The sequence below is a fragment of the Antedon mediterranea genome, chromosome 4 (genome assembly GCF_964355755.1).
Source record: "Antedon mediterranea chromosome 4, ecAntMedi1.1, whole genome shotgun sequence".
NCBI classification, from domain to species: domain Eukaryota; kingdom Metazoa; phylum Echinodermata; class Crinoidea; order Comatulida; family Antedonidae; genus Antedon; species Antedon mediterranea.
The window spans coordinates 23,169,720-23,183,219 of NC_092673.1; the positions used below are offsets into that span (position 1 = coordinate 23,169,720).

The window sequence follows — 13,500 nt, forward strand, 5'->3', positions numbered from 1 at the left end:
TTGTTCCACCAAAATTTACATTTTTACATTACATTAAAATGCCATAATAATAGGTGATACTGCTAACTGTATATATTTTAATATAATTTGTCCAGTATCTAATTAATTCTGTAATACAGTTTCATACGTATTGCATTTGATGTTTGTATCATAAACCATTATTACCTAACATTAAGGACAGAGAATTGAGTTAATATTCAGTATTTTAAAACTGAAATTATTTATTTTGTCATAATATGTTTGCCAAATCAAGTGTCCCAGAGCAACAAATGTGAGAGTCCACCCTTCCTTTATGATAATTGAATGGTCGGCTTCATTAAACAATTTTTTTTTTTAATTTCAAAATTTAATAGGTTGTTAAACCCTCATCCTTATAATTTGGACAGTTTCTAAAATAAGGAACCCCATACCCCTTCCCTCTATCCCTTTCTCAATATCATTGATTTTAATAATTTTAAGGTGGCTGGATCTCAATGTAGATTAAAATAAAATAAGAGCTAAATCTTTTGAGTGAATTTAAGAATGTTATACCATGTAGACATAATGTGACATACAATCAATTCATTCATCTGATTATAATTTTTACCCTTAATTTGTGGTGTTTGTACGAAAAATTAAAAAGAACATAAAATGATGCAACTGACGTTTCATCCTGGTTCTAAATTATAGTAAGGAAGTTAAGGAAATTGGTGGTATGACGTCTAGTAATTGGGCCTACAGGTCATGGTAAATGACATGACTTTCACAAAAATTGAAGTAATAGTTTTTACATGTTATCAATGACATTTTGGAACATAGAATTAAATATGTGCATCATGTTTTGATACTCACAATAGCAATATTACATGTAGGATATGATTAATTATTGATAGTAACCTTGTGTTCTATTCTTGAGTAGGGTTATGTACTATTAAAGTAGTAAATTATTGTTATTATTATGCCTAAATCTAGGCAATACTAACCCACCCCATCCGCTAGACACTAATTCATAGAAATACACAGTAAAGCGTGGTTCCCACTAGCGACGCATCACAAGGACGTAACGCCACGCAAGTGAATTGACCAAGCACAAGCGATGGCTTATTCGCTTTTGATTGCTAACTTCGCTTGTCATTGGTTAAAACGCTTGTGTTGCGTTTACGTCCTTGCGTTACGTTCTAGTGGGAACCAAGCTTAAAGTTGACTATAAAAAAACTTTTCACATTCTTTCTAGATAATAAAATGCTTGCATAATATTGGCACTACTTGAGTGCTGTAGTTGGAATTATTATTATAGATTAACTTTTAGGATGGCTTACTAGGTTTTACACTACTGGTATGGTATTTCTTTGAACTATATACCCCAATATAGATTCTTCTAAGAAAATTATAATTGCAATAACATGTTGTTTACCATACAAAAATGGGGTTACTATTGCGTACCTGGTTATTATTATTATTATTATTATTATTATTATTATTATATACAATAACTTTTAGCATATTGGCATACACTGTACTTATTTTCTTTACTACCATTGGAGGCTTTATGTTACCCAAATATTTGATGATATATTTACCATACTTTAAGTTTTAATATAATATAAATTATTATGTCCACCCAGGCAGCACTTGCCAGCTTTATACTATGACGTTATCCAAATTCCTTCACTTGCACTGATGAAGGGCTAGTGTTGGCCGAAAGCTCTGCTAACTTTTCTGGCTATTTTACTTCTCGTTTTGATTTAGCTTTTCGCTTTTATTTTGTATCTCCATTGAGATCCAGCCACTGATACCCACAGCATTGTCATTTTTTCAGTAATTTGCCTTTGGATTAATATAATATAAATATATATATAATATATACTTTCACTGATGAAGGGCTAGTGGTGCCAGAAATTTTTCTGGCTTTTTTTTTGGATTTAGCTTTTTGCTTATTTTATTATCTCAATTGAGATCCAGCCACTGATACACACATCATTCTGATTTTTTTTTCAGTAATTTGCATTTCGATTTGTATACAAATTTATATAAATACAGCTTAAAATTAAAAAATGATACGAATTGTATAGTTAATATCATCTGGTGATTAATATTTATTTTTAGTAGAATATTAATTTGAAACATCCGATAAAATTGAAGGTGAAATTCAATATTCATTGTTAAACTTTTTTGTTGTTAATTCCTTCTTTTAGTCATCCAATAAATTGTTGTTTTTATAGTAACAAATTCATTTAAATATCTCTATAATTTATTTTATCTTTATACTGTAGAATTAAAACTAGGTCCCTTATAAAACTAATTTTCTAAGGAAATACACATTTATTGATGTTCCTTTATTAGACCATGGAACAAATCTTTTAAATCACCAATATAAATATACATTTACATAATTTATAGCAGAAATTCTAAACCACTTAATATTCTGAATTTTAATGAATTCATTTTGGAACGATACTGATGATGAAATCTGTGAGAATAAGAAAAAAACCGCCCCAACCGAGATTCGAACTTGGAACCTTCTGCTTGAGATGCAGATCATGTATTAACCATAGACCACTGAGGCTTTCATGGTATTGTTCAAATTCGATTGTTATAATAAGGCCTACATTAAATCAGGGAGTTGTTATTAGAACAACTCCCTGATTAAATCACAGTAGGCTTGACCAAGTAACAGGAAATGAAATAAACAATGTTGTAAACAAATTAATTGGACTGGGCTTTTACATTATTTTGAGGATATGCAGCAGAAAGGAGAATTGAATTTACCAAAAATGTATAAAGATTGGGCATTCACCTTTTGGTCAACTCACACTGATCTCAGAAGTAACAAAGGTTTATTTTAAATGTTTTAAATTAATTTATAGCAGCTTAGATAGTAGAAAGGAAATGGATCATTAAACTACCAACAGGTGTTAGTTTTGGCTCTGTTAAAGCGTATTATAATTTCTCCATGGTTAAAGTTACTTCAGTGCTTCCAGCTTTTAAACATTTTATATAATAAATATATACTTGGTATAAAACTGACTCAAAAGAATGAGAGAGAATTTCATTATCATCAGGAATGAACAATGACAATGGACAATTATAACTACTATGCATAAATATGTAAATGAGATATAAACAATTAGCCATACAGGGTACTGTTACAAAGAAAATCGAAACAAAAGATGGCAGAAACAATTAAAACTTCTAATGATGGCTTCCCTCTTGGAGTCAGTAAGTTTTATGTTAAAATATAATCAGAACGTATAAAATTATATATAAGTTATAACTGCAATATGAATGAAGTGAATGTTTTACAGAAATGCTATTCCATTCTGCAATTTCTCTAGAACCTTTTTAATGAATGTTTAAACCAAGCGCAATTTATAGCTTTAGAGTTATTCAAAGAACTATCAATTAGTGGTAGTTTATATAAAGAATAGTATATTTATTATAATCTTATTCAAATAAACAGACAATAAATTATCATTTCTACTACCACTTCAGCTTTATTTATCCTAGCTTAAATTTATTGAAAGGAAATGTGATAAGAGATGTAAAAGTAGAAATAAGTATAAATAAAGTTTGTCCAATTATGTACCAGTGTCAATGTTAAATATTTTGTTCATGCCTATTGACTTATGGGAAGGTTTTTAAGGTTATCTTTTTTTAAATTCCAAAACATTGAAATTATAAACAAAGTTGTATAAAACATTGACTGTTTAATAAGTGGGTATATATTCAAGCTCAAGGCCTTCAAGTCCAGGATGATCATTTGGTGAATAAGGAAATATATACTTTGTGATATGGAGGAAAAAATTAATTAATTTAGTATTTAGTTTGACAGTTTTTAAAAGTATTATTATTAAAAGTATGTATCGAAATCCAAATTATGACAGTTACTCAAAATGATTTGAATTTGTGTACTTTTTCAAGATAGAAAATATGTTCATTAAAAACTGACTACAATATGTTGATAAATTATCCCAATTTTTTTTAAATGGGATTTTTAAAATAACGATTAAAAACATGGGAATTGATTAAGTTTTCGCTGTGCAAATGTTGGCTGCTTCGCAAAATAAAGGTTTATTCTTGACCTAACTACTATAGCATCTTTTGATCATCAGCAGTAGTATTTGGATAATTTTTGAAGTTACCTCGGTGTACTAGCTATCTATCTTGTTTGTCGTAAAGGCAGTAGTAAGCCCAGCACTGTAGCTAGTGGTGTCATTAACCGTGTAAGTTCCTCAATTTTACATGAATATTAAATGTAAAAGAAAACATTTTTTGTTGATGACCACCCACTGATTAAGCATTTTTTTTTTGGTAGCACTAAATTGAAAATCTGACATTTTAAAGAGAAATACTGTAAATCATTTAAACCAAAGTATGCTTTAGCTTTCACTTTAGCAAAAACTCTTTGAACTTTAATTATTTATATCCTAAATTGAAGGATCAAAAGTGCAAGAATTACTATACATAATTGACATTAAATTAGCAGTAAACTTTAACATTATAAATTCTAAATTTTAGTTTAAATCTATAATTCTATCATAAACTAATTCGAAATATATTTGATTAAACATGTTAATTTTGTTTTCCTCAATTTTCACCAAACCTCTTTAGATAATCTCTCTGTTAAATTTCCATTGGGAATGTTAGTCCTTATAGATTAATCTCATTAAGTTCAAGTGGCTGGCCAGTTGTCTTGGAGCAGGCCTAGTCCCCAGGTGCCAGCCTATTGAGATAACGTGGAAGTACTTATATCGAAGCCTGGCAGTGCGCCAGGCAAGTGAGAACCCTGTTCATGGCAGGAATTCTTCATTCTCAATGGGATATTTACATACCAATATCATATTTGACAGATACAAGCACGATTTTACTTTACTCCACAGCTTGTGGCTTACAAATTGCATTTTTATATAGGAAAATCTACAAAAGCATTTCTTCTGCTGGTATACCAATTGACCTGTTGCAACAACTTAGTGTTTGCATTTTAAGATAAAACAAAATATTAATATCCAAGACAAATTATTAAAATTAGTATACTTATTATTAACTTAGAGAATAGAGTAGTAGTTTTAGCATGTGTAGTATTTTCAACTTGCAGGACCATAAAAGTAAAACAAGTATCATTACACGGTATGTTTATTTGGTATAAATATGCTTTAAATAAAATCAATGAATTAGCAAATCATGACATTTCTGGCCATTTACTTTTACTACAAAAATCTACAATTTGATAGATAGTAAGACAGTAATATATCTATAAGGATTGATTGATGAAGAATGAAACAGACATGTATAGTTGGAAACAGATCATGTGTGTTATACCTTTCAATACTAACAACTTGAAAGGAAAAGTATATAAGTAGTGTAACGAAATATTGATAACGTGTTAAGTATCTATATATATATTTATCATATGTTCAAACATATCCAAGTTTGAAAGGAATTGCAAAAAGAGTTGTATTCAATTGAGTAGGATTGTTCTTTTACTGAAATTGCCTTATTCTGATATTGTAGGCACAAAAAATTGGATAAATAGTCATGGCTACCAATACGAGTCAGTAATCCATGCTTCCCACAACTAAAGCTCTGTCTACACTATCAAACTTTATGTGACAAAAAAATGTGATAAGCCCATATATGGACATGATCACTACCATATTTAAGCATCACTACCATATTTGGGCACATCGCACTTTTTGTCAAACTAGTTTGATAGTGTAGACAGAGATTTAGACACGAAACACAATAATTTTACCAGTCGTAAAATCATCCAAACTTTTGCTTTTGTGTTGTGCATCCTTGCATTGCATCAAAGTCTTCCGAACAGAATCAAACTAAACTTAAATTTCTCTAGTTGTAGGATAATCTAATAAGAAATTTAATATATTGCACAATATCAAAGTGATGCTATGTAAATTCATTATTGGGAGTATTATATTTTTGTTGAAAAACATATATAAAAAAAAAAATACATAATTACTAAATTAATAATAATTATTAAATTTGTTGGGCAAAAGATAATTAATTGTGAGGAATTACATGCCTTGTGTATGACTTCTTTCTTTAATCCCCAAAGATTCTTTGAAGTATAGCAGATTACTCATTTCAAGTTTAGTCTCGTTCCTGTCCGTGGCTATCTCAAGTTGATAATCAGTCTGCTACTGTAGGATAGGTAATAAACTTTCAGAATGATTACCAAATCGGTGTATACAGTATCTAGATTATTATTGTATATCGTTGTTTGATATGAATAATGACAACTCATGTTAAAAATGAGAATTTCTCCTAGGGGATTGATTCAATAGGGTGTGTGGGAGGAAAAAAGTGGGGCTATTCTACTATTCTGAAGTAGTAAATTAAAAAGTCACTTATGAATAAAGATTTTCGGCAAGACCTTTGCTAATTAAAACTTTTAATTGAAAATAAAGAAGCCATATTTAGTTAGGCAGATCTAGGATTTCAAAATAGGGGGAGAAGATCCAAATTCTAAATATTGTGAAATCAAGTGTTTAATAATAATATCCCTATTGTTAGACGTAATTTGTAACTTCATACTTGCGTTTCAAACCAATTGAAAATAGATTTGTTCAATATGTATTTGGTATCAGTATCTGATAGTGCGGAGACCTGTTGCTGTGGACATTTAAAGATGTAGTGTTGTGATTGGATATGACAAATTACGTGTCTTATGATGTTTTAAGTTTCTTTTCATTCCACTTAATAGGTAATTGACATATTTGTTTGAATTTATAACAACAATTTGACGCCTGGCTAATGATAAAGTCATCTTCATTGACAGCTTTCATCTATCTGATAAAGAATGTAGTTAGTGTAGTGTTAAATAGATTCCTGGAACACATTCCTTCCAATAATGATGTTCATATGAAAATGATATTGATATTACATAAGCAAGGATACTTTGTTCCTCAACAGTTCATTTCCCATTGATATATTTTTCTATAGACAATACTAGCATAAATAGTATTGACGAATTTCAGATTAGGCCTCTACGGAACCAGGGGTAACCCCTACACTTTCAAACCAGATGTGTGCACAAATCTTATTCAGTCTCTATAAAGTATTGATGTAAGAATACTTAAAATTATTCTGTTATTATCACATTTTTATTTTTTTAGTTAGTTCAAAGCCAGTTCAAAGATTATAAATGACAAAAACAATTCTTTAAGAAACTGCTACAAATCTGTTTAATTTTTGAATAGAATCAAAATTTTAATAAGTAAAAAAAAAAAAAAAAAAAAACTACTTAAGCGCAATTTATAATTGCTTTATTGTGTGTCTTGACTCAATCATTATGTCTGACTCCTTTTTTTTACCTAATACTTGTGGTTTCCTGAATCCCTGAAGAGTTATATTCAGATCTTATTGTCATTTCTGGATATCTTCATGTTGTCATTGTATACAGACGTAGACATAAAAGGAAGGATGATACTAAAACAAAGCATTATTAATATAATATCTTTATTTATTTATAGAAGTAGTATTAAAACGAATTTGCCTCCAAACAGCAGTTTCAAAGTTCCAGAAAACAACCCTCCCCTCTTTTTTTCCAGCGAACAACCCACATTTTCCGGCAAACAAACCCCTCCTATTTTTTGCCAGCGAACAATCCCCATTTTCCAGCAAACAAACCCTCCCCCCTTTTATTTTAGAAAACAACAGGTCCATTTTCAAGCTAACAACGCATGTAGACACACTAAACAAAATGAACATTTTTCGCATTTGATTAACCAAAACATTGTCGGAAGACTCAGAATGTTTGTGCTTGTAATAATTAAAAGAAAATGTACACATTAAGAATACGGATGGATGATTCAAACAGGAATAGATCAACTATTTTTATCAGCAAAAATATTAACTGTTAACAGTTTTATAGGCAATGTCTGTCATCATAGCTGAGATTAACAGAAGTGAAACTAATGGTGCAAAGATTTTACTGATAAGGTCTGAAGAAAATTAATTCGGGTGTATTCCAATAATCACAAATTTAAAGTTACATGCTTAAAAACATGTACTGTAGACATTATTGGTAGAAAGGCAGACCTTACGAGATCAAAACTCAAGATCATACTATTTCGGCACTTAGAAGTTGTTAATTTAGTATTTATGCAATAATTAATTGTAACACTTGTATTATATTATTTATAAGGGGGCAAGGAGTAATTCACACATGTGTCATTTCCCCTACGTTAGTATTAATCATCGTTAGGGTCGCGCAAGATATCCACATACTAAAGTTATCAGTCGTCCCATCTGGAAAGTGCAGATGTCTCTTGAGAGTGTTTCGAGTCATCCCTACCATTTTAGAAGCAGGATAAAATATACAGTTAGCGTGTATGCTTAATGTAAACGCAGCAGGGAAGGGAGTAATGCTTTAGTACAGTCATTTTCTGTTTATTACATCGCCATAGAATCATGATGACATTCATAAGAGAATTCTGGCCATTGGAAAACATCTGGGGCATACGGAGACGTAGAAATTGAATCAAAATGGAAGCATTTGATAATGCGTAAACAATACATACTGTAATGCTAAATTTTACAACCCTTATTTACCCATTTTAAGGGAGATAAAACATTTTCTGAATTTCAAAAATATTAGAATCCCAGTATAGCTTTTTTTATGAGCTGCGAGGAGATCATGAACCAAGCAGCACTTCTGGCTGCACCAACCTTTCGTTTAGACCCTGAAGCTAATTATTATATTAGACCACACAATATAAAAAAACACATTATCTTTGTAGATCTAAAAATACCATTAATAAGTTAGCGATATTTCTAATAAAAAAAAAGAAAAATAAGAAAATCATTCAAGATAGAAAACATTAACAATGGATGCTTTTTAAGAACTATCTCATCGTACTTTTTGTCAAACTAGTTTGATAGTGTAGACAGAGCTTTAGACACGAAACACAATAATTTTACCAGTCGTAAAATCATCCAAACTTTTGCTTTTGTGTTGTGCATCCTTGCATTGCATCAAAGTCTTCCGAACAGAATCAAACTAAACTTAAATTTCTCTAGTTTTAGTATAATCTAATGAGAAATTTAATTTATTGCACAATATTAAAGTGATGCTATGTAAATTCATTATTGGGAGTATTATATATTTGTTGAAAAACATATAAAAAAAAAATATACAATCAAATAGGTAAAATGTCAATAAACCAAATTGTGTTAAACCTGATCAGTCAACAGCTTAGACTCATGTTGTGAATGGTTGCTCACTGTGTGAGAAGAATCAACGAAATTCAATGGGCATAACGAAATTGTACTCTTCATGACGTACCAATGGAGTACAGAAATTATTGAATATCATGTGACCTACAATCCTCAATCAAATAACAAGAATTTACTCAGATATGGCACAATTAAATAGTGTATTTTCATGCTGCTGCTCTAGCCCGCTACGTCACACGAGATGACTCATTTATTAGATGAAATCAAGCAGCAGTTATACTGTAGTACTACACTTTGACATTTTTGCTAAAATGGAAACTCGACTATAATTTATAGGTACCAGCTGCATTTCTGGTATTTATGAGTCCCATGACAATACTGTATTTCACTGTCAGATAATCATTGAATTATTATCAAAACAGTCCATGAAAGTTTTTGTTTGTAATATGATACTTCACACTTGAAGTATCTAAGGTGTGATGAAGTGACCCACAGACTTGACCTTAGCAATAAAATAAACTAAATTGAGTCTGTTTCATATCAAAGTTATTCACTTATGTAACAAAATTCACATTATAAAAAGAGAAAAGAAACGTTTAATTATAACTCTAAAACCATTGTCTGACAGACAATTGAAATATTTTTTGCTTTTAATTACATTTTTTTCAGGTAAAATAACTATTATGTGACAATAAAATGACACATTAAAAAACAAATTTGAAATAAAAAATATTTTTCTGAGGGACAATATATCTTTAAAACTGTTACGTCAATAAGCGAGCAGCATTTTTTGTAAGAAATATTTCTTGTTTTAAATTGTAGTTTACCGATACAATCACAATTATTGAATCATTCAATTATAGAGATATAAATGCGGTGGTAGATATTTTTGTGCCGACGACCTGTTAACAATAACTTGCAGATGTTTCTAATGTCATCAGTTTCTCACTAAGGGTTTAATCTAGAAAATAATACTCAACTATTAGAAAAACTTCTCTATCTGATTTCATACTCTAAAAGCAATTTATGTAATCTTATTCCATATTTTTTATTAATGTCTTGGCTTGATGTTGAAGGCCACAGGTTATCAAACTTTCACAAATTGTGTATTATAACTTTTCATAAAAATATTTTAGGATGCTACTTAAAGTAACCTATTCACAAAAAAGAAAAAAAAAATATAGGTTTGTTGACCTACAAATATTTATTTTTTAATGTAAAAAATGGAAGGAGATATAACAATTTGTTTTTAAAATTATTACATTTTTTTTCTCCCAGAAATTGGGCCAGTGTCAATCACCGATGACCCAGAGCAGTTCCAACAGAGCTTGCGCAACCTGTACGTACAGGGAGGTGGTGATTGTCCTGAGATGAGTGTTGGCGCTATACTTACTGCCCTCAACATCAGTTTACCAGGATCTTTTATTTACGTGTTTACAGACGCTAGATCAAAGGACTACTACCTCACGGATCAAGTTTTAAGGTTGATTCAAGAAAAAGAAAGCCAGGTATGACCCTATGAATTCATTTAATGATGAGTTTTTCTGTAATTATCACTGTAGACAGAGAATATGGTAATTAAACAGACTGTGATTCCTTTCTCATTTCACAACCGTTGTGGTCTGTTCAATTACCGTCTTTTTCGTCTACCGTCTCAAATCAAATGCTTGCTAAAACATTGCTGTTTGATTGATTCAGAGCTTTGCTGCCGGGCATACTTACATTCATTCCAATATGTAAAATATCATTTTAACAAGTTTTTTTTTACATTAGATCATCATACTTCCATAAAGGAAGTGTGCATATTAGAGCTCTTTTACGTATAAGAGTACATTGACTAAACTTGGTATGACCCTGAAGTCAGCTCAAACTTTATATCAACGTTTGATTTCGCCATGCAAACCTTTAAACAATACATATATTTACTGTTATAATTATGTGATCTCACTGGCCAAACCCAGGGTCCCGGAGCTTATAGGAGCCCCTGAGCAGGACCCGGAGGAGAAATAAGGCATTAATATATTTTGAAAACGGCACTTAACTTACCAAAGAAAAATGAAAACAGAAGATTAAAGTGAAATTAAATGTAAATAATAATTTCGATGTTGTGCACAGGTTGTATTTGTGTTGACCGGTGACTGTGGAAACACAACTCATGAAGGATTTAAATCATATGAAAAGATTGCTGCAACTAGCTCAGGTCAGCTGTTTAAATTAAACAAATCAGATGTAGATGAGGTCAGTATGTTTACATTTTACTTGCTATTTACAGGACTAAGAATTTATTTTCACTCTTGGTCATTCACATGTCATTACCAATTTCAGGCCGGTTTGAATCCTACTCCACAATTTTTAGATGACAATACGCCGCCTAATGCGAGACATTTTTAGAAAGCATGGGTTTCCCATCCTGTATGTAAATTATAAATAACCTGATACTCATAAAGTCAATAGCGTCCAGGAACCTACAGTAAGATAGCTTAGATGCTTTAGGGATATATAGTAATAATGTTTCCGCTATTAATAGGTTGTGATCCTATTTCACGTCCGATCACTGAAATAAGTTTTACTTTTACAGTAATTGCTTTTAGTGAAGTTTAAAATTGTTTTGACTCATATTTTATTTAAATTTAAAATGCTACCTGTATCTGTAAACATTAATTGGCCCGAATTTCCCCCCCCCCCCCCATTATTTCTTGTGATATAAATACACGTTTTAGGGTCATTAATATTTTGAATTTCAAATGCCATTCATGTGCGATTCCAATTTTTTTTACAATTCATGGAAGTATAATACATAAGTAAAAAAAATGTTATCACATATTGTGATTTGATAAAATGTATGCAGTATTGTAGTTTTGAAATGCTAGTGTAATAAAAGACAACATTTTATAGCGGAAGGTATTGATATTTTTTAAATTTCTCCTAAGACTCTTTATAAATCAACTCATTAAAATTTCCACTAAGCTTTTTGTTGGTGCATCCCCGGGTCAAATTCAAAGTTGTCATTAAAGTTTATCTGCTTCCCTTTTTTCCAGGTGTTAACATTTGTTAAAGTGACGTTACAAGCTCGCAAGGTCAACCTGCTATCAGCGGATTACGCAACTGAAGGTTTCAAAGTTCTGCGAATTCCAATTGACACGGAGCTACAACAGATCACCGTGTCAGTCAGCGGTGTCAACCCAAGAATCACGATCAGGGATCCATCAGGTAATCGTATCATTCATGTTATTTCAAAATCACTTGTAGTTTACTTTGTATTGCGTATCTGAAATATAACTCTTATGTTCCCACTGAGCCCACATGTTTTGCAAATTAAATTATTTTAGGCCAATAAAGGAAATGTCTTGGTGTATACAGTAGGTCTGAAAAAGGCAAATGTTAAACATACACAATTTGGAATAATTACGCCAGCTCTGTCATCAAAATATTTTTATAATGTGTTCTGTTATTGATATAATTGAAAAAAAAAAAAACATAATACAGCTTCTTTATTCAAACACATTTACCGCTTCTTAAAGACTTTTGCTGATAAAAATTACTACTTTGAAATTTAAAATTTTCAACCTAATTTCCAGCAAAGGTTGTCATATTTTATATATCAATAAATATATTTAAAGCATCTTTGCCTATCTGTTTTTAACCTTTGGCTACAGACTTGACTGTAAATAAAACATAAAACTAATAAACTAATTTGGAGATGTGTGGACAAAGACTCGCTACTCATTTCATATGATGCGCAAGGTTATTTAAAATTCATCCAACAAACATTATCCAAGAAGACTCCAACCAACCAAACTATTGTTTTGAACAATTTCATGGCTTATCTGGCCACTTCTTGAAAATTTACCAAAAAGATATATTTTAATTTTCTTAATAGGAAAACTCATTGAAGGAAAAGAACTGCTACGATTAGAAAATGGTTATGTCGTATCGTTGGAAAATCCGCGGCAGGGTATATGGCAGCTTATTATAGGAGCCGATTCTCAATATGAGCTTAGGGTGACAGGGCTTAGTTCTTTAGACTTTGCCTATGGGTTTGCTAAGCAGCCAATATACAACATAGAAGGTACAGAGCGCAGACCAATCAGAGGTAGGCAGGGTATATCTATTTAAACATTGATAATTTTTAATGTAATAAAATTATGTAGCCTATAAAGCAGTTTTCTAGTATGGACCTGTTTGAAATTTAGAAACACTATTGCGAGTCAGGTAGAACATAGTCTTTCTGGACCCAAACGTAAGTGTAAATGGGGTCATAGTCTTTCCAAATGGCCCATAGAGGAATCCAGGGGGCAGGTCTAGCACTGTAAGCTCATGGGTTTT

At 31.0% G+C, this 13,500-nt stretch overlaps 1 protein-coding gene across 1 annotated transcript in view; it reads left to right on the plus strand.

The window, feature by feature from the left end:
- Window positions 1–13,500, plus strand: part of LOC140046956 (hemicentin-1-like) — an 80,129-nt gene that overhangs the window by 20,229 nt on the left and 46,400 nt on the right. The window contains exons 2-5 of the mRNA XM_072091731.1: window positions 10,453–10,682; window positions 11,290–11,412; window positions 12,213–12,384; window positions 13,055–13,267. Of these exons, the coding sequence (XP_071947832.1) occupies window positions 10,453–10,682; window positions 11,290–11,412; window positions 12,213–12,384; window positions 13,055–13,267 (738 nt within the window). The remainder of the gene's footprint in view (window positions 1–10,452; window positions 10,683–11,289; window positions 11,413–12,212; window positions 12,385–13,054; window positions 13,268–13,500) is intronic.